General features: G+C 42.7%; 3 protein-coding genes across 7 annotated transcripts in view; 1 reads left to right on the top strand and 2 right to left on the bottom strand.

Annotated features, from left to right (window-relative positions):
• The window catches only part of runx1t1 (RUNX1 partner transcriptional co-repressor 1), a 196113-nt gene extending 191620 nt beyond the window's left edge, over positions 1–4493 (bottom strand). Inside the window, exon 1 of the mRNA XM_054745205.2 lies at positions 4355–4493. The gene's annotated coding sequence lies outside the window, so the exon portion shown is untranslated. The remainder of the gene's footprint in view (positions 1–4354) is intronic.
• The window catches only part of cap2 (cyclase associated actin cytoskeleton regulatory protein 2), a 306371-nt gene that overhangs the window by 45407 nt on the left and 235380 nt on the right, over positions 1–25584 (top strand). The gene's annotated exons all lie outside the window — the stretch shown is intronic.
• LOC139064312 (spectrin alpha chain, non-erythrocytic 1-like) lies at positions 6299–10582 on the bottom strand. 5 transcript variants are annotated; one of them, XM_070547711.1, is made up of 6 exons: positions 7696–7913; positions 7180–7272; positions 6965–7069; positions 6860–6892; positions 6752–6787; positions 6299–6545 (listed from the first exon to the last, which is right to left on the bottom strand). In XM_070547711.1, the coding sequence occupies exons 2-6, from the start codon at positions 7243–7245 to the stop codon at positions 6468–6470; spliced, it is 318 nt and encodes a 105-aa protein (XP_070403812.1). In that variant the 5' UTR covers positions 7246–7272; positions 7696–7913; the 3' UTR covers positions 6299–6467. The 5 variants fall into 5 exon arrangements, 3 of the variants coding, with proteins under 3 accessions (XP_070403812.1, XP_070403810.1, XP_070403811.1); XR_011517387.1 differs by lacking the exons at positions 6299–6545; positions 6752–6787; positions 6860–6892 and adding exons at positions 7984–8101; positions 8671–8777; positions 10440–10582 and having other exon boundaries at positions 6965–7104; XM_070547709.1 differs by having other exon boundaries at positions 6752–6892.

The raw sequence follows: 25584 nt of genomic DNA, 5'->3' as shown, positions 1-25584 counted from the left end.
ATAAACCACATTAGACAAAACAGATGAAGCAAGCAGCATAATTGTTTTGTACTGCTTTAACGACACATTTTGGACCCTTTACTCATCAAAATCAATCATTATGGCAAAAATGTAAAAGAAATGTCTAATTAAAACAATTAATACCAAAACAACTGCACCATTAGAAGGCATGGCCAAAAGGTCCAGCAGATGATGCAGAAATAGAATAACTCGTCCACACATCCAAGATCTGAAGCACATCTTGTTCTGTGCTTGGAGAAATTTACAAAATAAGAGTCTGCATCACAAAACGGGAAACATTTCATTTCTTTGATTCACATTCAGAGAAAATAAAAGCAAAGTGGAAATGAGAAGGTCTGACTGACAGAGAGGGGAGGCAGACGATACAAAAAGAGAAAGAACGAAAAGAGAGAAACTGTTCTAAATAGATGTAAGAAGGGAGGGAAAATGGAGAGGAGGAGGAAGGGGGGGAGCCCGCTGCGTGGCGCACGGCAAATACTCATCATTCAGCTAATTATGATCAGGCTTTTCCCTGCAGGCACAGCAGCTCTGGAAATGGAAAGTCTTTGTTCTCACACACCCCAATGGAAGCGATGGGGCATGGCGCCATGCAGATGAGACGTGTGTACAAACACACACACACACACACACACGCTCATTAACAGCACGAGCACGCACCAAGCTCACTCCGACAAACACAAACTCACACAATTAACTCAAAAACTTCTCTCCTGACGCTGGCTGCCGACATTCGACCGAACGCACACCTCATGACCAGGAAACGACACACACACCGTCACCAGGAATCAGTTGGGACATCAAGATGCTGCCATCAGCTAGCTTTGCTCCAACTGAGCCAAGTTGTCCGTCTCTATGGAAGACTGGACTGTTTCTCCAAGACCAGCGGGGTTTTCATTGGGAAATGGGAAAAGTGAAGAAATGCGAAGCTACACCTAAAACTGCTCTTTTATAGTTTCAACAGTTTTTATCATTCACCGACTCCTGCAGGAGCCAATTCTGGGGTCACATTTTACATGTTGGACGTGGCAGTTGCTACTATTGAAAATGTACAATTTTAAGTATTTTTTCAATCAAAAGAACAAAGTCAAAACCTCGTGTTCCTCAGCACACAGAATCAAATACACCCCGTTCGTACCAAAGTAGGGTCTGGATTGAGCAGTAGTGTATTCCTGATTAACTCGATTGCTCGTTGGGTTTCTAGTTCATATTTTAAGGAAATTGCAGATGCCGATGTAGGCGAATCCCCGGTCAATCCAGGACATGCTGGAGGGATTTTACCTCCACGTTAGCCAGGGAACGCCCCGAGGTCCCACCGCTGGAGGGCAGTTTGGGCCTCTCTACTGGGGCTGCTGTGCGGAAAACAGAGTAAAGGAAGGAGGTGGGGTTGAGCTGTTTAGTAGAAACTTACTATAAACAAGGTTTTTTAACGCAAGAGCAACAGTGAATAACATGAAACTAAATGCTAACCAATTTTATTTCTTTACTACGTCGACAAATGAAACAAATAAAGAAAACTTGGACAGACAGTGCTGCTACAAAAGCAGAGAAGATCTGCTACGGAAGCCTGGCTGTCCAAGAAAGGAGTCCCTTTAATGTGATTTTTGTAGGAGAAAAAGGTCTGTATTTGATACAGAGCCTTCTAGGATTCTACAACCCCCCAAGGTGCTTTACAACACAACCAGTCATCTGCCCTTTTCGCACACACACGTTCACACGCTGGTGGTGATGAGCTACAATGTAGCCACAGCTGCCCTCGGGCCCACTGACGGAAGCGAGGCTGCCGAACACCGGCACCTGGTCACAGTGATACAATATGATCAATATCTGATTCTTGGGAATGTGTCTTGTTTGCGTATGGAAATTATTTTTGTTGTAAGGTGTCTGAGAATCTTGTTTTATTTAATTTTGTTTTTTTCTGTATTGATCAGCAATGGTTTCGAACTAATGTGTTGAAACTCCATTCAAGGATTGTTAGTTAATTAGTGGCAAGCTGCTTGGCTGCTGTCCTAGTACTCTTTGTTAGTGAGTAATGGGGCTCCTTTTCATTGAAGTATTGTAAGTTGTATTCGTTCTTTTTATTATTTTGTAAAGTTACTATGTTTTTAAATGAAATAAAATTTGGAAATATAATATATATATGTGTGTGTGTGTGTGTGTGTGCCCCTTTTCAACATTGAGCACACAGCCCTTTAAATTTCTCTGCACGGCCCTGCTCAGAGTGCTGCATTGGCTGGTTCTTCCTAAACACCAAACACCCACACGGTCATACATCTGCAGTGCAGCACAGGGAGCAACGTTCTGACCGCTATACTGGTGGAACTATAAAAACAACTAAAACACCGGTTTCATGTTTGTACTCTGAGGCTGGCATTAACTAAACCAAGGCACTGGAACAACCAGGAAGATGCATGGAGCATAGATAAGACCATCGGACAACAGAACAGGAAGCGCAAGGATTAAATGTACTGGGAAGGGTGATTACTGAGGGGACAACAGGTGCACCTGAAAATTCAATCCCAAATAAAGCACAGGTGATATAATTAGAAAAGCTGGAAACAGTCAGATGAAATCCAACCCAACAGTTGGAAGTTGCAGTAAAACAGAAGAAATGCTAACAAATATCTGTTTGGAGCATAAAACTGGTGAGTTTAGTGCAACCAAAGTTTATTCCTTTGTAACGTGATGAAGGAGCTATTCCACCGAAGGTTATTTACCCGCTCTCCTCAGATGTCTCTGACACAGAACTAATCTGCATGAGACTGCCTCAAGGTCATGCATTTGCTTCTAAAACTTCTCTTTTCCAGCTCAAGGGAAGAATGAAGACAAAGGACTCTTTCTATTTTTATTAAAGCTAATCAAACAAGGTGTTAGTCCAATAATAATGTGGACCAATCTGTGAAATGACAATGTTATGATTAGTAAGTTTTAATAGGTAATATGACTTTAATCTAGCTGCACTAGACATCCTGATCACACGTAATGTAAACGCATGACACATTGCTTTTACTCATCCAATCGGAACCTTCCTTTCTGAAGCGTGGCATAATCTCTGCGGTGTTTATAAATCTGTCCAACTTTGATTCGACCGTAAATCAAAACATCCAGATTAATAAAACCAGTCCCACGCCATCTTAGTTCAGTTCACCACATTCTAAGAGAAGCATCGGACCGGCCACCCGGACTTCCTTTTTAAGCAAAGAACCAACAAGCTGGATAAAATCTGTTGCATTTTACCAACCAGGCAATAGTTCCTTTCAGAATAAAAGCTGAACTCACTGACCCTCCGGGTCCATCTGACGCTGTCATCCAACTGTCACTTTTTACCTGGAGACAATCCAAAGACTAGTCTGTCGTACTGCTGACGCGGTTTCATCGGCTCCGGTACCGAAAGGGGGTCCGAGGACCTGGCAGTCTGGATCTGTACGGAGATCTCATCCTGAAGGGTATGTGTGGAGCGACAAAATGGCGTCTCATGTGTTTATGAAACTCCGATTATAGCTTAAGAGCAAAACATCACTTCATCACCCAGGCGTGCTTCTCCGGATACGAGAGTTCTGATGACAACATCACTCACACATACACCATCCATCTCACGTCTCATTCACACCAAGATCCATCCATTCACTTAGAGTTTAGAGTTAGTCTTGTTTAAAATTGTTTAGAAATAAATCTTCTTAAACGTTTTAAAGGTGACTCTCTTCTCTTGAGTCTCAGTTAATACGAAGTGTTACATAATCCCTGCAATAAAAAGTTCCAATCTTCTGGTTAAAAGTACCCAAAGATCCATAAGATTGATTTCATATTTACTATGGAATCCCATGTCTTATAGTTCAATAAATAGATGTAAATTAAATCCTTACACCTTCCATCCATCCACAGGGTTCCTACACTTGACCAATATTCTCTCATTCTTATTTGTGGTTTTGATAGCAGAAGGAAGGTGAAAACCCTATTAAACAAACATCAAACTACATTAATAAATTTATACTATTCAAGCAATAAAATCTGTTCCAAATCACAGAAGCATTAGTATAAAAACCCTTCCAGCAGAATCTTAAGTTCTCCTTGACTTTGTGAGTCAGATCAACCATGAAATAAACCAGAACGCTCCTTAAATCACAAAAACACGAGCCAAGTGGTCGTTTAAGTCACTAAGATGCCAAATCTTATCCAAACTAATTAATAACCAACCAAACAACACAGCTTCAAACATCTTCATCAGAAAAAAGTCATAAAACATCTAAATGAATCCCAAACAGAAAGAAATGCGGCATTTCAGAAAAAAAACAAGCAATTTGGGCCACGCCCTGCCGGCTCATTGACGACGCCTTACCTCTCCACAGCAGAAATGTTCACAAGAGTTCCTCTTACTGGCCGCCTCTGGGCTCTAGACGCCCCTTCTCCCCACAAACGAGCAAGAACATCCTGCTGCTGACACTCCAAAGCTGCTGCTTCTTCTGTGGAGGCACACCAGCACAGTGCGGTCCCTCACTTTTACAGTCCCCGGGATACGAGGTGCCTTCATGAGGGTTCCTGCCTGACGGCTTCCACCGCTTCACACAAGCTTGACTTCACCATAGACTGTACATATACTGGACAATTCGATTCCATAGGCTTCAATTTCACGTTATCTGTCCATAATGGGAGGTGTCCACCACCGCCATTTTGACCGTGTCACAGGTTCCGTCCAGCCCAGACAATTCCATAAAAGGGAAGAGAGGAGGCGCTGAGGGTGTGGCTGTAAGGCTGGGCTCGAGTGACGACACCCAGGCGAACTAGCTACGAGCTAACCTGAAGCTAACCCTGGCTAACCCAAAGCTAAAGCGGAGGTGGGAGCCGAGCTAACGGATGTAGCCACCTAGCTTCAACCCAACCGGAGCTAACTGGAACACCCATCGACCTGAACCTTACACGGAGTTTAGGTGGAGGTTTTCTGCGCCTGTTCGTGAGAAGTACCTGTATTAAAAAAGTTTTAAATCGGTAAGTTTATAATTTATTTCCGTAATGAAAACATTTTGCTTTGAGCAAGTTTTCAGTAGTTTTTTTTGGCGCTATCACTCCTGAGTCGCACCAGCCATTAAATGTATCATGAAGAAGAGAAAATATATTTAAGTCGTATTTTGGGGGGACATTTTATTATCTTTCTTACAAAATCTGAGACCAAGCGTTTCACATTGCAACACAAGCACCGGTAACCATAACAGAATGAACAGCCAGCAGAGGAGAGGCTGGCGGTGTTTCAAACCCTCCCGGCCGGCGTGTAGAGCTCATTCCTGGGCTGGAGCCGGCCCTCAGCACCCCGCCACAGGCTCTAACAGATGCTGGCGGTGTTTCATATATTTCCAAAACGTAATACTTGTTTGTATCTTGTACAGCCAACTAGCCTTTATTCTGGACTCAGTACAATTTACCAAAAGTAAAGAGACATTATACAGATGAAGTAAGCACAAGATAACTTACTGGAAGACACAGAGTTATCATCAGAACCAGAACAAGAGAGCCTGATAACAGTCATGTGAAAATAACAGTTAAAAAGTATGTATGTATAATAGAAATAAAAATATATTAGAATTAGTGTAACTCACTGTGATCCAAACAAATCAGCCATAGCTGATGAGTAAATATGACATGAGGTCTGGGAGTTTTTAAGTTTCATTCTTTTATTACATTTTTTTCTTAGATCTATTAAAAGGTCACCATGGCAGCCTGTGTGTCTCCAACGTCAGCTACACAACGCAGCGTGTAAGTTCCAAGTACTTGTCTTGACCACTTCATGAATGGTTTTGTACTTTAAACAGCTAGGCCAAACCTGTTATTTTTTCTCCATAGCCATTTGGATCATTGGAGACAGCTGAGTGAGGCGTGGTGCCCAGAGAGCTGCAGAGACAACCTTGGCCTCCCTGACGTCTGTGTCTCTTGGTTTGGTTGGGGCGGACCATCGACATACATACATGTGCCGACACTTTGCGCCCTGTTTTATAAACTGTAGTGTTAAAAATAAATGTTTTTGCTCAATTACTTGAATTTCTTTGGTTAAGACAAAAGTGAGGAATAATCATTTACAAGTTATTTGTACAACAGGCCCATTTTAAATCCCAACAGTTTCTTAGCAGACAATAGAAATGTGTTCTTTACTAACTTTACTTGGTTTGAAAATCTTACTAAAATAAACTTGAGTGCCGTATTGCAAAACCCAATCATACTTGTTATGTAAACATTAGCTTTGTAGATATTTTTTACAGATATATATTTGTATGCAACAAAAACCAAACTTAAATAATTTGTCATTCTTTATTGAAAAACAACAAAATACAGGTATACAGAAGTGTGGGAAAATGATAATGTGAAAGTATTGCACTATAAATGAAGTGAGATGAGATGAAGGTGAGATGAAGGTGGACGCCAGCGGGCTGGACGCCGGACGAAGAAACCTGGAGACGGATCGCTCAGACAGGAAGGGAAGAGCTTCCTCTTACCTTGATGGAATTAAAGTTAGCCGTCGTCTGAACGCCCAACCGTACGGTCTGAGGTCAAAGGTCACAGGAAACACACACCAGTCAGCAGTCATACAGATGCATAAAGATAACTAGCCATGGCAACCAGCTGACATGTCCCCACTTTCACCAAAACCTGGTGCCTGCCGGGTCACCTGAATTCCTGTGTGATGTCAGCACGGTCGGCCGTGACTGCTGCCATCAGAGGTGACCTCTGATCAGCTGAATGAACTCACCTTCCAGGGTGACGCCGTGTTAGAGTCGGCTTCATCCTGTAAACAAACAAATGAGTGGTAACATAAACACCACGTCTGGTTCTGGTGGAGGCGGAGGACAACACGCACCTTTCCAGGAGCAGAACCCAGATGTTCTTGTTGCTACAAACAGAGACGAGCAGAGTTAAACCAGGAAGTGAGAGGGACCAGCTGCTGCAGACAGGTGACGCTCACCTGAGCCTGAACCATAGGAGCCTCCTCAGCCATCAGACCTTCTGACTCCAGTTCAGATGCCACCTTGTTGATGTCCCTCAGGCGGGACTCATTGGCCTTCAGGTCCTGCAGGACAAAAGCACCTGCTGATCACCTTGTTGCTGTCGGGTTAACAGGTCTGGTGTTAGAACGTGGTGGATAAGAATGTTCTGACGGGCCGAGGGCTCTGAACTCACCCTGCAGGACTGGGCCTGCTCCTTCAGGGCCTGGATGCTGCTGCCGTAAGCCGACAGGTCCGACATCAGGGCCTCGTGCTTCTTCAGGAGAGCCTGTGGAGCAGAACATCAGAACCTTCAGCTCGTCTGACACAAGTGGAGCTTTCTCGCAGCGATGGTCCAATCGGATCCGCCACCGTAAAACAAACCCTGCTCAGTTCACCGCAGACGCAGCTCTGCGGGTGTTTAGTGGAAAAGCGTGAGCCTTCTGCCGGCTGCCACGTGTCATGGCTGCTCTGCAGCGGGAACACACATCACAGCTTGTAAACCGTTTGAAATAAGAGCGACGGGAACACGTTTGTCATCACTTCCTGTGCGAGGCCAGCACTTCTACTCCTAACCCATGAGACGCTTAAACGAGCAACGACGTCTGGTAGACAACCGAAGGAAATGACAAATACAGAAACACTAATTATGAAGGACTGGAAAGAGAGCAAAGAAAAGCGATTGGAGTTTCTCAGGAAGGGACTTCCATACCTCGGCCAAGTCCTCGTCTTTCCCTTAGTCTGGACTTCCAACGATGGGCTCCTTCTCCCTCATCCAGGACTCGGCCTCATTAGCATCCGCAAAGTACTGCTTGGCCTGCAGAGAGTCCTCCAGGTCCTGCCTCCTCTGGGACGCCTTGGCCTTCAGCGTGTCCCAACGTCCATGAAGCTCCCACAGTTTAGTCTTCACTTCCTCACCAGCGAAGTGACCTGGACCCAAAAAAAGTGAGCCAGAACCTGCAGACACCTCAGAAACATGTCAGGACCAGACCTGCTCTACCTTCCTCCACCATGGTCTCTCCTTTCTGGGTGACAGCCTTGATGCGATGTTCATGACCTGTGATCTCAGCCTGCAGAGCCTGGTGCTTCTTCAGCAGGTTCTGGACACCAATCAGGTCCTTCCCTGAGGACACATGTTAGAGTTCAGCATTATGCAGTAGACAGACCAGTTTAACCCAGGGGTTTCTTTCTTCTACAATCTGCTCTTTAACTGTATTATTTCAGCTGTTAACTTTATTTTCTCTCTAAGTGTTTTTCTCCCCAGAAGAAGCTACAACGATGTTCTGTTGAGCTGTGGTGGCCTCATGGAGGGGGCCATTGGCTTGAACACTGTCGCTAACCATTTAATCTAGCTCCCTCTCCTGATAATAACACTTTATTTTCCTTGACGTTGGATGTGCTACTACTAGTTTACCCGTTTAATTATAGATTCACTAGGATAAATACAATAAAGTTTATCTCTTGCCAAATAGAATATTTACTGTGGCGAGCCCGTGAAGAGGTGTAGGAGAATGCGACAAATTTGTCTGTTAAAAAGTCTGTTATGTACAAAAACACAATATCATCACACTATTTTGGACCGATACATGACGGTCAGGTCCAGCTTGGGGAGAAAATATGACACGTCTTTCAGGATGGACTTCATCTTTGGTAGCTGGCGAAGCCGGGAAAAGCAGGATCTAACCACCTGGCTAATGTGGGAGTCCATCCGCATCTCTGGGTCCAAAACCACCCCCCGGTTAGTGATGGTTGGCTTCACTAAGCTGCAAAAACAGGGTTGCAGGACAGGACTAACTGCAGTGGGAGAGGGAGGAACAAATATTCCAGTTATAAATATTAAATATTTGAACAAATAAATATTTGTTAAAAGGAAGAAACTGATGATGACTTTAAGATTAGAGGAATGTTCTAGAACGGGTCTGGAACCAACGATGGCCCTTTGGATCAAATTTGGATTAAAAAAATAGCTCATGATTTTATTTATGGATGGAATAAAAATACAGGTTGTAAGCATCTTCTCAGTATCTTCATGTTGCACGACTTTCCACAGCAGAAGGACACAAAAACTGCCAGAATTATGATTAGAAAGATTTACGTTTTAATCTCAGAATCCCAACTTTTCCCAGAATCTTCACATTATTCTATGAATTCAGAGAAAATATACATTTTTCAGAGGTCTCGCTCCCCTGTTGTGGATATTTCTCAAAATTCAACCATTTTTTCTTTTCAAAAGCTTTAGTAAGAGTTTGGACTCTAAACAAGTTTTACTTTGCAGACTGCTTGTCTAAACCTTCATCAGATCTGCTCATAATAAAACATTTGGGTTATATTTAATGCCCAGGAAGATGCTCTTCCTGGGCATTAAGTTATCAAAAACAGATAAAATTATTTTTTACCATAATTTTAACTGCTATCAGCTGATAAAAATAATAAAAAACAGCCTGATCATTAAAGGGGTGTAAGTGAAACCGCGCGGATCACACAAACCATCATGCTGTCTATATGACTTTGAAAATATATAGTTTAATTACAGTTTGATTTATTTGACATCTGTATAATGTTTATTATTTTGTTTTTTCCCCCTAAATGCCTAACGTTTCAGTTTAACATGAATATTAGTCATTCATCACAATACATAAAGTTACACATTTTAAATTTTAATAGGGGAAGACTGCAGGAGGGAGCGGTAAAATACAGAAATCCCCAGCAAAAACAAGAAACTTTACGAGTCTGATGAAACCCGCTGGAGTTCCTTCAGCAGGCCTGGTGGCAGCTACAACGACCCAGTGGCTGTGCTTGGTCAATGTTATCGAGCTCAGTCCGGCTCGGCCGTGAACGAGCCGAGGCGACATCCTGCTCTGCTTAAGAAGAGGTGTTATTTTCCGCTTCAGAAGAAGCGTCCGTGTTTTACGCTTTCTCAGAGACATGTCACGTTGCTAAGTTGTTAGCGCCGCGCGCTAACACGTCAATAGTGCAGCATAGCCTGCTGGAGGGTTCAGATGAAAACACCCTACCACTCAGGCTGCTTACACATCGATATTAAGTTGTCGCTGTTGCGCTCACGCCGTAATACAGTATTAGATGCGGTTAAAGTCAGACATGAAAAACTCCACGAGCGGTCAGACCGCGCAGCAGCTAGGCGCAGCAAATAGGCGCCGGATCGTCCAGGCTGCCCGGCCTGACCGCTGGGGATTACCGGATGGAAGAATGGACACAGAAGTCTCCCTCTTAGCGCTCCGTCATATTTCAACCCATTTTTATCTTAAATGCACTGGGTTTTACCCTATTACCCATCTAAATATGCCCTATTAATTATTTTACCGTATTTTACATTTAAATTTCATGGTTAAACAGTACATGCTACATGTTAAACTGATAGTTAGCTAGCTACTTCGGTAAACTCAGCTAGTTTAAAGGTAGCAGTGACATAAAATACGAATATAGATTTTAACTTACCGAAAAAAATGAAGTGGAGACTCCTTGGACGCTCTATTAGTGCAATTAATACCACTGCAAGTCATTTTGTCCAACAATTGCACCAATAATATCCAAAGAAGAATACACAAACACAGAGACTCAAAATGCCGGAGCAGTTTCCAAGCCAGACCGAGGCTGTACTGAGGCCTTTCCACGGAGCTAGCTCTGTGGTCACGTGGGTCTGAGGCGGCGGTCACGTGTGTCGGATGCTCATTAATTATACAGAATTTTAGGCTTTCAATACACTTAAACAGAAGAGTGAGAAAAAAATTCACCCCCCTCAGAGTTGTCATGAGTATAAACTAGATAATTTAGACAAAAAACATGTTTTGGCACCAGGCTGTAAACATGTTTATTTCTGCTGTGAAATCGGCATTTTTAACATGGGAGTCAATGAGGATTTGCTCGCTTCTGGCACCAGCCCCCAGCGGATGAGGGTGGAACTGCAATTTTTCTTACTTCCGGGATGGGACCATTTTCTGAGCGGCATTGTGGGGGCTTGGACTTCACAAAGCACTCGATTCATGTCGGGTTGGAGCTCGGGGTGGAGTCGCTGCTCCTCTTCATCGGAGGGAGTCAGCTGAGGTGGTCCACGGAGACGGATGGAGGCAAAAATCTTGATGGCGCCGAGTGTAAAAAGATTTCTCTTCTTAGTCGGTTTTAAGTATTCAAATGACCCGTTAGAACATGACTACAGTTCCAAATGATCTCTTATTTCTCTTCTCTAAATCAGCCATTTTACTGATGAAGTCAAGTCATTTAGAATATTTACTCAAACAAATGCAAAAGCCCACCGAGGGAGAAACCGCAGTCCATAAAGTCCATTTTTGTCCTCATCCACATTTTATTTTGACATCAGTCTGTTTTGCCGTTAGTTTTGAGTGTCTGTCTCAATCGTCTGCTCAAAGTCGTCATGTCTCAAAACGTAACACTCGGTTCAACCAGTAGGTGGCACTAACACAACGTAGAAATAACATTAGATATCTTGTTTTAAAAGGTCATAATCACACGAAATAAAAACAAAGAAACACATTTTAGAGCAACAGCTGCAGGTGGGATTTCAGCTAAATCAGTGAGTGTGTGACTGAAGGAGTGAGAGAGACAGGAAATATTTCTAGCATGCTAGGTTGCTATTTCCAGCAGCATGCGCGCCATCGGCCACTGCCCAGTGGGATTAAAGGTGTGGGACATTGAAGAACCATTTTTTAAAGTTTATTTCTGATTCTAATGGGTCACTCTGAGTTTTTCATGCAGGCTGAACATGAAAATAGTCTCCTACACCTGTCTTCTGCATTAGCTTCTGACAGAAAACAGACGGTGAAACTCTAGGATTAGAAAATCCTGACAGATCTCCGTCACCCTGTCACTTAACATTCATGCAGGGTCCGAAATTAACACTTGCCACTCGCCAAATGCGAGCAAATTGCTCCATTTGGCGAGTAAATGTTTGAGCTCTATCTGCCACATAGCGAGTAAATGTTTGCACCAAATTAGTTATGTTTATCAGTCATCTTCCACGGATTTCTGATACTCCTCCCGCCTGCACGCAACGTACACAAACGTACGCGAAACGTGAGCGCCGCATCCAACGTCATTTCCACCTATCCCTTTCAATCAGTTTATCAAGTTAGCGGTTAGCTTCGTGTTAAAACTAGCGGTGAAATGTGGCGGTTTTTAACTGGAGTCAGCCAGCCTGCCAAAGGAAAACTCGTCGAACTGGAAGAAAAACCACCAGGACCAGTGGCAACCAGAAGATTTTGTGAAAAGTGGCGAACTGGAGATGGTGGAGTCGTGAGACAATGGCTACATTATGATGGCCACGTAGCGTTGCTGCCTTTCACAGACAACTGTCCCTCGGCATTCTTCAAATATCCAAAAAATGCCCGTACTTCCTTCTTTGAGGGATAATAAATGTCCCGAGTGCTAAAGTGCGCATGTGCCGCCGGCAACTTCCAACAGATGATACGGTGGCTGGTAAGGGTCACCGCGCCTACACCGCAGCCACGGTAATCCACCGAGATTTTTTTTTTAAACAAGACGGTTATTATTATTGTCAACTTTTTTACCGGGGTTTACTGCTACACCGGTTACCGTGACAACCCTAGCCCTGACACACTTTCAGATATTCTCATGCTGCAGCTGTGTTCTCCAGAGATCAAGGACTATGACCCAAATGAGGCTGTAATGCTTTGGCACAAAGACGGTGTCAGAAGCAGGAGGCCAGACTTCATGGACAGAGAAAACAAGGAGTCTGACTAGATTTCAATGAAAGAGTTCATAAAAACATCTCTAAAAATAAATAAATAAATAAATAGTAAAAATGACAAAAGAGTTGTTTTCCTTATTAATTGATGTTTTAATTATTTTGTCACTCTGTTTGGAATCAACATAATATAGAATAACATGCTTTAGGTGGATCTAAATCATTTACAATTTTGGCCGGTAAAAAATATGCTTGGCCGGTAGATTTTCGTCATCTACCGGCCAACTTGGCCAGTGAGTAAAAAATTTAATTTCGGACCCTGCATTCATGGACTCACCCATCCTAACTCACGACGGGTAAGGCTGCTGTTGGTTTAGCGTCCAGGAAACAGGAGTAGAAATTAACCATTAGCATTAGCAACTCCACCACATGACTGGCTACCACTAGCAGCACGCATACAAAGTCCGAGATGGTACGGCTCCCATCTACCTGAATCCTCTTGCAAAGGCTTACGCCTCGGCCCGGCCGCTCCGGTCATCACAGGTTCGTCGGCTAGCAGTGCCTACACCACGCTCTGGACAATCCAGGCTCTTCCTATGCATCTTTCCACAAATGTGGAATGACCTACCAAGCACTACCAGAACAGGAGCTTCCTTTTCAATTTTCAAGAAACTCTTGAAGACCCTGCTCTTCAGAGAGCATCTTCTAAACTAGCACCCGTCACCCCCTCAACCGTCCACTCCTTGTTCCCTCCTCTCCATGATTGATGTCAAGTTGTTGTTATTGTTGTTGTTAGCCTCAAGGGCAACATGCCGATTATCACTTGTAAGTCGCTTTGGACAAAAGCGTCTGCTAAATACATAAACATAAATATGACAGAACTCCTCCAGGCTTGTTTTATTTGTGGTGACTAATCAGTGGTAGAGTCACGTTGCTGTTATCCAATCCGGTGCAAGATGTTCAAATATCAGGAAGTAAGACTCTAAAACCTGAAACTGTGATGTTGCTCACTTCTAGTTCCTGGAAATGGTGCACAAATGTTTATTTCTCACGAGTACAACTTACAAGACATTCATTCCCACTAGAGACCACAGCAAATGTATTGATTAAATGAGTGTTCCACACTTTTAATTTCAGGGACGCTGATTGGCCACAAGTTTTCCAGTTATCCTTGGCAACCAAATATGATTGGCCGCTCAGCTGCAGCTTAGGCACTTCTCCCAGGGCCCCATATAGGTGGGTAAGATATTATGCAAGCACACACGATTAAGCAAAAGACTGACACATTTACAGTTGGTATGTGTGTGTGTGTATATATATATATATATATATATATATATATATATATATATATATACATATACATATACATATACATATATATATACATATATATGTATATACATATATATACATATATATATACATATATATATATATGTATATATATATATGTATATATATATGTATACATATATATACATATATATATACATATATATATATATATATATATATATATATATATATATATATATATATATATATATATGTATATGTATATATGTATATATATACATATATATATATATATATATATATATATATGTATATATATATATATATATATATATATATATATGTATATATATATATATATATATATATATATACATATATATACATATATATATATATATATATATATATATATATATATATATATATATATATATATACATATATATACTCTGTTTTCCTAGCACCCAGACCTTTGAGAGGAGGTTGAAAATCTCAGGATGGGTGGAAGATGTTAACTTATTTACAGTTGGAACAAAACTTCTTGTTTTCATGAATTTCAGCCGTGGTTTAAACCAAAGCTGACATCACTGAAACAGAAACGGTTTTAGCTCCACATGAACATGCATTGTGCCTCCGTGCACATCGTCGTTTCTGGACGTGTTTTCTGCGTTGAATCTTGCATCATAGCCTCTTGGCAGCCACAGAAAATCTCTTGGCAGTGCTCTGCACACTCTTTGTCTCTCCTCTCTTGTTTACAGCACAAACACATCTGCCTTTCATGCACAAGTGGCTCCTCAGAGTTGTATAACAGTAAATGATATCCCCCCGCTCCCATACAGGGGTGTGCATCCCAGAATAATGTCCTCAATGCTGAGAGGACTTGGCAAAACACACAGGTTGTTTTAATGAGCTGCTTATCGTTGCTCAAGTGTGTGTGTGTGTGTGTGTGTGTGTGTGTGTGTGTGTGTGTGTGTGTGTGTGTGTGTCCACCTCCATAAAAATATAAAACCACACAAATTCAATTGAGGGTTGTGGGGGCTGCAAGAACAATCGTTTTTGCTTCAGAAAATGTGTTTAAATTGTGTCAGTTTCAAAATAAAATATAAGACTAACGAACTGTGATTAAATAATGATTAAAACATTTAACGTACATGTTTAGATTTGTCTGTTTAACAGCATCGTTTAACACCTTCTACCAACGAGCTGCTGGTTTGGTTCCATAAATGAGGTTATGGGTGTTTGTAGTTTGGTTCCTCTGGCCAAAAGCAGGTCGTAATTTCATTATATTTGCAGCTTTTCTTGGGGTTTGGTTGTTTTTCCACAAAAAAATCTGCAAACTAAAAGTTCTCACTACCAAGGTGTTACCACGCCTGCCAAAAGTGAAGCCAACAAAGAAACAACTCTGATTGCAGTTCCGCCTTCAGCCACTAGGGGCAGGCTGCAGAAGGAAGCAAGTTCCCATTGGTGTTAAAAAATTCACGGCAGAAATAAAAATGTTTACAGTCTGGTTCAAAAGTCCTTTGAGGATTAATAGGTCAAGGTAACTGTCTTTACAGCTCTGAGGAGTGTGATTTTTTTGTAACTCAGATTAGATGTAACTGAAGCTTGAAGTATGAAATAATTATGGGTGTGTTGTTTTGATTGACGTGTTGTCAATAATCGCTAGCGCTAGCTACTTTCCTCCTGCTTGCTCCGGGGAAGGCCCCAGCCTCGGCTTCACGTTAAAATTACCACGGCCTGGAAGGCAGGCGGTAGCAGAGTTGCTCAACAGCAGTTTTCCGCTGTTAGCTTTAGTTAGCTCAGTTAGCTCATAGCCACATCGTCTCAGAGTTTGTTAGGTGTTAACCATTTTCAGCCTTCACTCACAGCCCCGCTCTCACCTCCATCTTTGTGTTTTCCAGAACTGATGAGATGTGTGACACGGACAAGATGGCAGTGGGGGGGCACCCACCACAGGTGACGGCGAAAGGTTCGTCCATGTCATACATACAGCTTATCCATTTAAAGGGTAAAAAGAGACAGAATAATGTGAACTTAAATGTTTATGTGCTTAGAAAAGCTGATGTGCGGAGCGGCCTTGGACAGATTATTTAACACTGCTTAGCAACAACTGGACAGACTAACCCATATGCGTAAACCAACAACCCAACAAACCTTCCAACCATATAGTCGGGTAAGCAGCGGCTCTCAGAGCGAACCAGCCAAGCAGCCAGTCGGCGAGGCAGCCGAGCGTCTCCTCCAAGCTGCCAGCTCTCAGTTTCCTCCCAGTAGCTTTAGTGTGGGATTGTTTACAGCTCTTTTTATAGTCCAGTGAATAAGCCCTTATTTTCTCCCAATCTACCCCTGCTGGGAGATCCAACCCAGACAGTGGGAAGTAGCCCTGGGAAGTCATAATTGTATTTGGCAAAGAGTCCCGAGCCACGCATGTTCGTACTCTTGCAAAACCTACACACACACACACACACACACACACACACACACACACGCAGTCCGACATGTACAGAGAAAGGAAGAGAAGGGTTTAGCTGCAATGCTTTGGGCTTTTGTGATACTGGTTAATAAAAAGCGTTCATTATTTAGAAATGTAATGTTTGTTTAACAAGTCTTATAATGTGTTTGAGATGAGAGGTGGCAGAGAAAATTCATGATGGCTGCACATCTGTTTGCTTTTGACATAAATCTGTCTGCTTCATGTACCAGAAAATCTCCAAATAAACTGATGGAATATATATATATATATATATATATATATATATATATATATATATATATATATATATATATATATATATATATATTACATATATATATATATGTAATATATATATATATATATATATATATATATATTATAATATATATTTTCCTTCATGCAACATTGTACATCTGAACATAATTAATGATGTGAATGGCTGTTTTTCACACACACACACACACACACACACACACACACACACACACACACACACACACACACACACACACACACACACACACACATATGTATATATATACATATATATATATATAATTATATATATATATATATATATATATATATATATATATATATATATATAATTATTATATCTTTTTCTTCATGCAACATGTACAGCTGAACATAATTAATGGTGTGAATGGCTGATCTTTTGCACGTTCTCTAGGGAAGTGTGTTAGCGAGGCTGCACATTAGACTGATTTGTAAGAAGCACTCTGAATGTCTGAAGTGCACATAACATGAACTTCCACACCAAAAAAGAATAGAATCTGTGGGAGAAATCATTTTGCTCTCTTTGCTTTTCCCTCCAACAGCAGTCCCAGGAGCTCGAAATGCTTTTTGTGTAGGTCAACATGTGTGATTATGCCATACTTCATTCCTTTCCACCAAAGCTATTCTGCTATTCAAGGTAAGAACCGTAAATGAGATTATTATGTCTTCAAGTGTGCTAAAGAAAATGTTCAAAGTGGGATCGTATAAAGCCAAGGCTCTGAAAGGTTCTGAATACAACAGGTGGGGTTTAGCTTTCATCCTGTGGTCTCCATCTCCACCTGTCCTCTCGTTCATAGGTTGGTTTTTTCTCTCTTTTTTTAAAGCTTTAGTTAATTATACAGTAATTAAATAACCAGAAGAATATAGTAAGTTGTTGCTTCAACAACACAATAACTACGGGTGGATCCTTGCTCTACAAAACGTTATTTTGCAAGAGATCAATTATCCTACAGCTGGTCTCTAATTTTGCATCAATGGCTTCTTAATATTGAAGAAACATGGAAGAACCATTAACTGTCCTCTCTACAGGAAGGTACAAAAACCCTGGAAAAATAATCAAAAATTCACAAAACACAAACAGCTCAGAGATGCCCAAGACTTATTCTGTATAGCAGCGATGGGTTTCATCCAGATGAGACAACCAAACGTGATGGTGTTAAGCTTGGTTTATGCTTGACGCGTCCGCGAGGTTTGCACGGCTCCGCGCGGCAAAATTGCGTCATTTTAACAACCACGCCCCTCCACGGCGCCTCCGCATGGCCCAAACGTTCCGCACCGCGCACCTAGGAAATTTTCTAACCACACGGACAGTCGGACGCGGAAAAACATAGTGGACTGGCAAGAACTAGTAAGGCAGAGGTTCGTAAATACAGACATTTGTATGATTCAGCTCTCAGAGATCACCGTGATCAACATGTTGTTAATAATTCTTGGAGAGAAATAGCTCGCACTGTCGGAAAAGACGAGGACGCTGTTAAAAATGCTGGAATGCCATGTTGTAAACAACAGAAATTTTTTACTCTGGTATAGTTTTGGATGCATGCCGTAGAGCTCCATGCTGCCCCCTACAGTTTGGGAGAATATTGGCCCCACTCAGTCTGTCGTTGTGTCCTTGGGCGAGACACTTAACCCGCCTTGCCTGCTGGTGGTGGTCGTAGGGACCGGCGGCGCCTACGTACAACAGCCTCGCCTCTGTCAGTGAGCCCCAGGGCAGCTGTGGCTACTGTGGCTCATCACCACCAGGGTGTGAATGACTGATTGGGTTGTAAAGTGCCTTGGAGGGTTCCAGGACTCTAGATGGCGCTATATCAACTACAGCCGTTTACCATCAGCAGACGCTGTATAAAACAACCGGCATCAGTAAAATTAGAAGAGCTGCTTGGAAGCAGAGCGGAAGCAAAAGTAAATAAACAACAATCACGCTGCTTTAAAATGGCGCTACTAAATTGCTAACACCGAAGACACGGCCATTCACCAGAGTTTTTACTGAAGCACCAGTTCAGTGTGGTTCCAACGCTTTACCTCCATCCAGATGCCTCAAGAGGTGACTAGCTTATAGAGGGGATGTCCCTGACTGAAACACAATCGAATGTCAGTAAATGACTCAAGTACGAGTTCACTCCAAAGGCTCTATGAGTCAACGTGGCCGATGAAAGAGATCCAGGTGTGTGCAGCCGTTCTGACACACTTTCGGTCCAGCTGTGTTGGTCCGAGTTTACTTTGAGATAGATTTCTCATCAAAAGCTTGTGAAAACACTGATTGTTGTTAGCTTGAGTGTGGTAATTTATCAGACTCAGCTTTACTGTTTATTTTTGGGGGAGAAAAGTGAGGGGGTGGCTGTGAAAATAAGCTGTAATCTCTGCGAGGAAAAACATCTTAAGTAGTCTGCTTCTGCCTTTAAAGAGACGATGAGGTAATTCTTGATAAACATGAGCTTTAATTTATCTTCACGCAACTTACTGTGGTCACATGGGGAGGGAGGGAGGGAGGGAGGGAGAGGGAGAGAGAGAGAGAGAGAGAGAGAGAGAGAGAGAGAGAGAGAGAGAGAGAGAGAGAGAGAGAGAGAGAGAGAGAGAGAGAGAGAGAGAGAGAGAGAGAGAGAGAGAGAGAGAGAGAGAGAGAGAGAGTGTGTGTGTGAGTTAGTAGACTTTGACAACGTGATATGGAATTCTGGCTTAAATAAGGGATGCGTTCCATTGTTAGACGGTAAAAGGCCATTTTAAACAGCATATTCTAGGATAAGTGGGATGCATCTATTTCTTCTTCTAACCAGAAAGATCCATCGAGGTGTTGGAAACCTTTCAAAGGTTCTGGTCCATTCTGACAGGACAACATCAGCTCCATCCATGACGAGAACCTCCCGTTCCACTACAGCCCAAAGGTTCTGGTGACTGTGGAGGTCGCTGGAGTCCCGTGAACTCATGTTCTAGAAACCAGTTAGAGATGACCTGATCCATGCTTTCATGTTGGTGACACCAAATCTGACTCAAATATCTGAATGTTGCAGCTGAAATCCAGACTCATCCAACCTGAAACGGTTTCTCTGGTGATCCTGTGTGAACTGTTGCCTCAGTTTTCCATTCTAGGTTGACAGGAATCACACTAAAGCCCCCTTCAGACAGGCCATGAAAAACGGAAATGTTCCGGAATCTGTCCGTAAGACCTTTGTGTCTGAATACAAACATCCGGATAACGTGCTCCGGAATTTATCCGGACGAAGCCCGTAGTAACAGGTCCGGACTTGTTACGGACAGGGTGGCTGCTTCAGACTGGTGAGGTAGAGTTCCGGACAAGGGGGAGGGGGAGGAGGAGGGGACCGGGGGACGCTGTGCGCACCTAGATAGCTCGCTGCTGTAGCATGCGGCGAACCACGGCAGCTCGCCCCCTACGGTACCGCCTAGACGCGCGACGGAGCGCTTCACACCGCTTCAGTGATTCCTTTAACCATTGAGCTTCATCATCCAGGTCTCCTATGCATCTTCGTGTGCGCAGAATTATGCTTAAGCGCCTCGTGATTTTTTATCTTGAGAGGCGCTATAGAAATGATATTTTCTTCTCCTTCTTCTTCTTAACATGAGTCCGATTCTCTCTCTCCCCACCACCCCCCCGCCGCCGTCAGACATCTGGAACTTTTCCCTGCTGTGTGAACGCAGCCGAAAGGACAAGTTCCGGTACAAAAGTGGTGTGTCTGAAAACACAGTTCCGGTTAAAAACCGGATTGAATTGTCCGCAAATGTTCCAGAATGTCTGTCTGAAAAGGGCTTTAGTTTGGTCTGCTGCTTGAGTCCATCTGCTTTAACATGACAGTGTGTAGTTTCCCGGGCGATAGGGGGCAGTAGATACCTAAATCATTGCAAGCAAGCATTATTTTTGTGTTAAAGTAATACCTTACCAACAGATGGCCATCAGGGTCAAAAATCCCTGGGAGTGCAACCTCCAGCGAAATGACAAGAACATCAGATTCCCTTTCGTCACTGGCAACAAGCGAAGAGGTTAATGTGTAAAACAACGTTTATTATTGGTCAAAGTTTTGTAACCATTTGTTACAAATCAGTAATTGCGTTTTGTCCTCACGGGCTTCTGTAGTAGAAAACATGGCATACAATATGGCGTCGCCCAGAGACCTGAGGTGTTTCTCAATGTCAAGGAACCTCGCCTTGATGTCTTGGCCCCGCCCCGGTTGCCTAGGAGATACGTCATCAGGAACCGCCAAGACGTGTTCCAATGTTCATGTTCTACCGAGGCGTGTGTTCTCCGTTTGTTAGCCGTTTAGCTAGCTGAGCAAGGATACACGGGAGGTGTCTTGTAGCCTAGCCTTGGTCAAAAATTACCCAGAATACACAGCGGTATTTTCAAAAGGACGGCGGATCAGAAGCCGGCAGCTACTTCGGGGGCAAATTTCAAATTTAAAAGTAAGTTAACTAATTTAAAATGTTTTTTTTAGATCCAAAGAAGTTATCTATGGTTGGTTAGCTGCTTAGTAGTTGCAGCTTCGGTGGCTAGTGGGTAGTAACTCACTTATATATTTAATTTAACAAATATACACAATTTTGTCACATTGAAAGGACTGTTTGGACCCAAAATGCAGATACCCAGGATGACACGAGGCAGGAGTTGATATAAAGAAAATCCTTTTATTGTAGGATATTGTAGGATCCCTCACCACACTAAGCTGGGGACAACGAGGCTGGAGCTACAACTGGAGGGGCTGGGGATGACCTGAAAGGCTACAAACAGGAGGCACATGAATAAGACGCAGACAAAGGACACATGAGGGCACTAAGAGACACAAAAGGGGAATCTAAAGAGGGATGGAGGACATCAGGAGACACATGGGGGAAGACACAGACGCAGACCATGACAAATTTAAAAAGTAAAAGGCTTGTTATATATTTACATTGATACTAATACATATAAAATATAACATTATCTCCCACGTCACGTGACGTTATGTGACCGCTGTGGAAGCCGCGGTCACGTGATGTAAGTCTGTTCCATTTAACCGTTTTCTTTGACCAAGGAAGGACAGTGTCCTTGTAAGCAAGGAGTCTGGCCTCGGAAGACATCGCCTCGCAAGGCCAGGCGCCTTGACACTGACAAACACCCGTAGACCGTCCCCCATGTATTTTAGAACAGATTTTTATGGTTGTATGTTATCAAACTGCCAATAAAATTTCTATGGATATTTCCAGAGATTATTGGTAATAACTACACATTGTCACTTTAAGATTAAATACATTCAGAGACATTGACCTTCATTGTAACAGCCACTGTTGCCTTCCTACCATCTAGACTCGCCGGTGGCGATCGGCAGGGCCGGTGGCGCCTGGCATCTACCAGTGAGCCCCGGGGCAGCTGGGTAGCTCATCACCATCTGCGTATGAACGTTTCTGTGAATGAGTTATTCACTGTAGTGTAAAGCACTTTGGAGTCCTCTGACTCAGAAAGGTGCTCTACAAGTGCAGGTCATTTATCATTTTAGACGAGTGGTTTCCAGCCTGGGGTCTTCAACCACCCAAGGAGGTCCCCACAAGATGTGCTCAGATCAGATGTGAGGTTATCAAAACTGTAATGGTGAAAATGATATCTTTAAAATCCCAATAACACACCCAATAGTATATTCAAAACTCTATATAAGAGTTACAGCTCTGCATGTATGTTTATAGTTTGTAATTAATTACTTTTAATGTATGCATGTGAGCACGAGTTGGGGTTGGGAGTCCTTGGCTTGACTTGGACACAGGCAAGGGGAACCACTGATCTAGACCCAGTTTGCCCCTTCTCCTCGTCAACAAAGCCTTTTCTTCCACACAGCTACTGCTACTGGATGTTATCCATCATGGTGTTCTCACTAAAGCATGTCAAAACGATTCTTTCCATCCCAAAGTACACAAAATGAGGGAAAAAGCACAAAAACACGTAAAACAAGGAGAGTTTTTGTAGAGATGAAATGTCAAAATCCTTTCATGCGAGTATAACCTGATCTCCAGAGGTATCTGGCTCAAGGGGATGAGTCAGATAAAGGCGAAAGGGGAAGGAAAGGGGAGAAACAAAGAGCATGTGCGGGGGGGCCTCTTGGCCTTTTGCCCCCTCGAGTTAAGAGTTAAATCCTGACTGGTCTCAGTCCAGATGGACACCACGTCCACGTTAAAGCTGTTCCTCTGTGGTTCTGCTATACCCACAAACAAAACCAGAGGAAAATGATGGATGAGTAAAGAGATCCTCCGTTGCAGTTTCATTTTCTTAGTGGTTCTCTGCTGCATTTGCCAAAACCAAAGTGACGCTTTTTTTCAGCTTATTAAAAATCCCAGAGCTACGGATAAAAATCAGACTGCTAATGTGGCTAATGACTTGTTCCTGTGGTGGTTGATAATCTGCCCAGGTCAACCTGATGCCTGCCACTGGAACAAGAAGACAACCGGAGATTCCAGCGGTGTTCAGTTTGATTAATAAAGTATTTTTGAATTGAAAACAGAACATTTTACCTAAAACTCTCAGAAAAAGAGCATTTTTAGCTGTTCTTTTTAATTTTAACCTGTTTAACCCCCCCCCCCCCCCCCTACAGTTTCATGTCCCAGACATCTACAACTGTCCACATTCTCCAAACAAAACTGAAACCACAATCAAACTGCCCAGATGGGAAACAAGGCCATTTTAAATTGTAATAAATTGAGATACAATGATATTTGAATTTTAGAAGAGCATTGGCCTTCACTGGTGTCTGCTGGGGGAAAAAAAAAACTTGAACAAATTTAGTTGAGGACCCCTGGAATTAATTTAACAATTGAATAAATTTCCTAAATGGAATTTGAACTCACAACCTCCATCCTGTCAGCACTTTCACACAGGGCAGCTCTTCTAAAATAAAGTTCAAGTATTATTTTATCTTAATGTATCAAAATCCAAAACTAGCTTTGTTTACAATCCAAACGGTTTTGATTGAAGCTGTAGCTGTGCTCGGGGAACGCAAACAATCACTGACACTTGGGACATGAAAGTCCAAAGGCCCCCGATTGGGAGGCGCCATGGCCCAAAGAAAAAAGGCCTAGGGCCCAAAGGTCAAATCACGTCTGTTATTCAATGCCAAAGTACTCTAGAACGTTATGCATACTTGTCGTGATTTGGCGCTATATGAATAAACTTGAATTGAATTGCATTGAGTACGGGAGAATGAGGACAAACAGAACAGGACAGTACTATGTTACAGTACTACGTTACGGTACTACGTTATGGTACTACGTGTAGCAATTAATACATTCGCAGTTTCACTGTACCGACCGTGTGTACTTAGACTTGCATGGCTTAATCTTTGAGACAAGCATGTGCTGCTGGCAGGATCAATCAGGTAGTCCCCATGGAGAAGGCCGGGCGGGCAGGCGGGTCGCCCAGAGACGAGACCGCCAGCACCGGACCGGCCGCCACCAACAGGGGGGTGGGTGTTTCGAGAGTGAGAAGAGGAGTCGTGGGGATGGCAGGCAGGCGGGGGCGACGGCCGCTGTGGCGTGGCAAATGGCCGTGATGATTTCATATAAATATGAAACATCAATCTGATTGATCTTTGAATGTTTAATCAGAAGATTCTAGGGTTCTTTGCTTCTTTAGGGACCATAAACACACTTCGTATTAATTCAGTCAGGTATAAAGTTTATAAAATGAATTTAATTCTTTTTCCTAAACTAATAATTTATACATGACAAGGTATGAATAATGAGATGTGGTGGACGTGAGGTGTTGTGATGGAAGCTAGATGTCGTAGCAACCGTTCTTTGTATCTAAGAGAAATTGTGAAATCTGGTTGTAAAATAATTTGTTGTTTGTTAAAACTTGAGAGTTGTTGTTTATTTATTAACAGCATCAGAGGTAATCTGTCGTGCCAAGTCTACGCACCCTTGGTGTGGAGGTTCTCGTTCGATCCGGGGGGTCGATGGTCACTGCCGGTGGAGTGAACCTCTGATATCAGGAACCCGTAGATAGTTCCCATAAGACCCGTCCAGTCTGAGATCTCTCGAGATGAAGGCCGAAAGCTGGAATGCTTATTTGCATCTTAAGTTGGAAGTTTGCTTGGCACTTAGAAGAGCCGGTTGTCTGGTATCACCCGCAGCGTTGCAGAGAGGCTTTGACAGGAGGTCAAAGAAGAAGATGGTTTCAAAAAGGCTTCTTTCCCGAATTGGCCGGTTCAAGGATCAGCGAGAAACTGAATTATCGGTAAGTAAGTCTTGTTGTATTAAACTACTCTGTTATGATTTCAGGCCAAGTTTGGCCATTCAGAATTTGACACGTTTCTGAGTATTTACCAACATCCCTCAGAAAGCCACGCCCTCCTTCAGATACAAGATTCTTAACACGGTGAATAAGAATCTTTAACCTTATGTGAGTTATAGGACTGTAGATAATGATTAACTTGTTAGATCAAACACATACTGATTTGTGATATAAAGGGATCATTGTAAGAACAATATTCATTTTAAAGCCATCGTTGGTTTAAGCACAGGTTATTCAGACTTTTCATTTTGACATTTGGAAGGCCAAATAGAAAGTGGAATTATTTCTGTAAATGAAAGGTCACTATGTTGATCAATGTAGATGGTGAAAAATGGACCCTTTCGGACGTTACACACGTTACTCCGTGGAAACAAGCGCTGCTTTATGACCGTTCCACACTAGGGGCATCAGCGGCGAGGAATGGCAGCAGGATGGTTGACTCGCGTGATGCACGGTGCATCAATCCACACCTTCTTCACCGTCCTCTTCGCTGGACTCGCAAGATCACAAAGTCCCTCGAGATTTCAAATGTCATGGTTCGTTTATGTCATTCACCATTAAACCAAGAAGAAGAAGGATATCACTG

Source organism: Nothobranchius furzeri, chromosome 19 (assembly GCF_043380555.1).
Source record: "Nothobranchius furzeri strain GRZ-AD chromosome 19, NfurGRZ-RIMD1, whole genome shotgun sequence".
NCBI lineage: Eukaryota > Metazoa > Chordata > Actinopteri > Cyprinodontiformes > Nothobranchiidae > Nothobranchius > Nothobranchius furzeri.
This window is presented reverse-complemented; position numbering and strand designations above follow the sequence as displayed.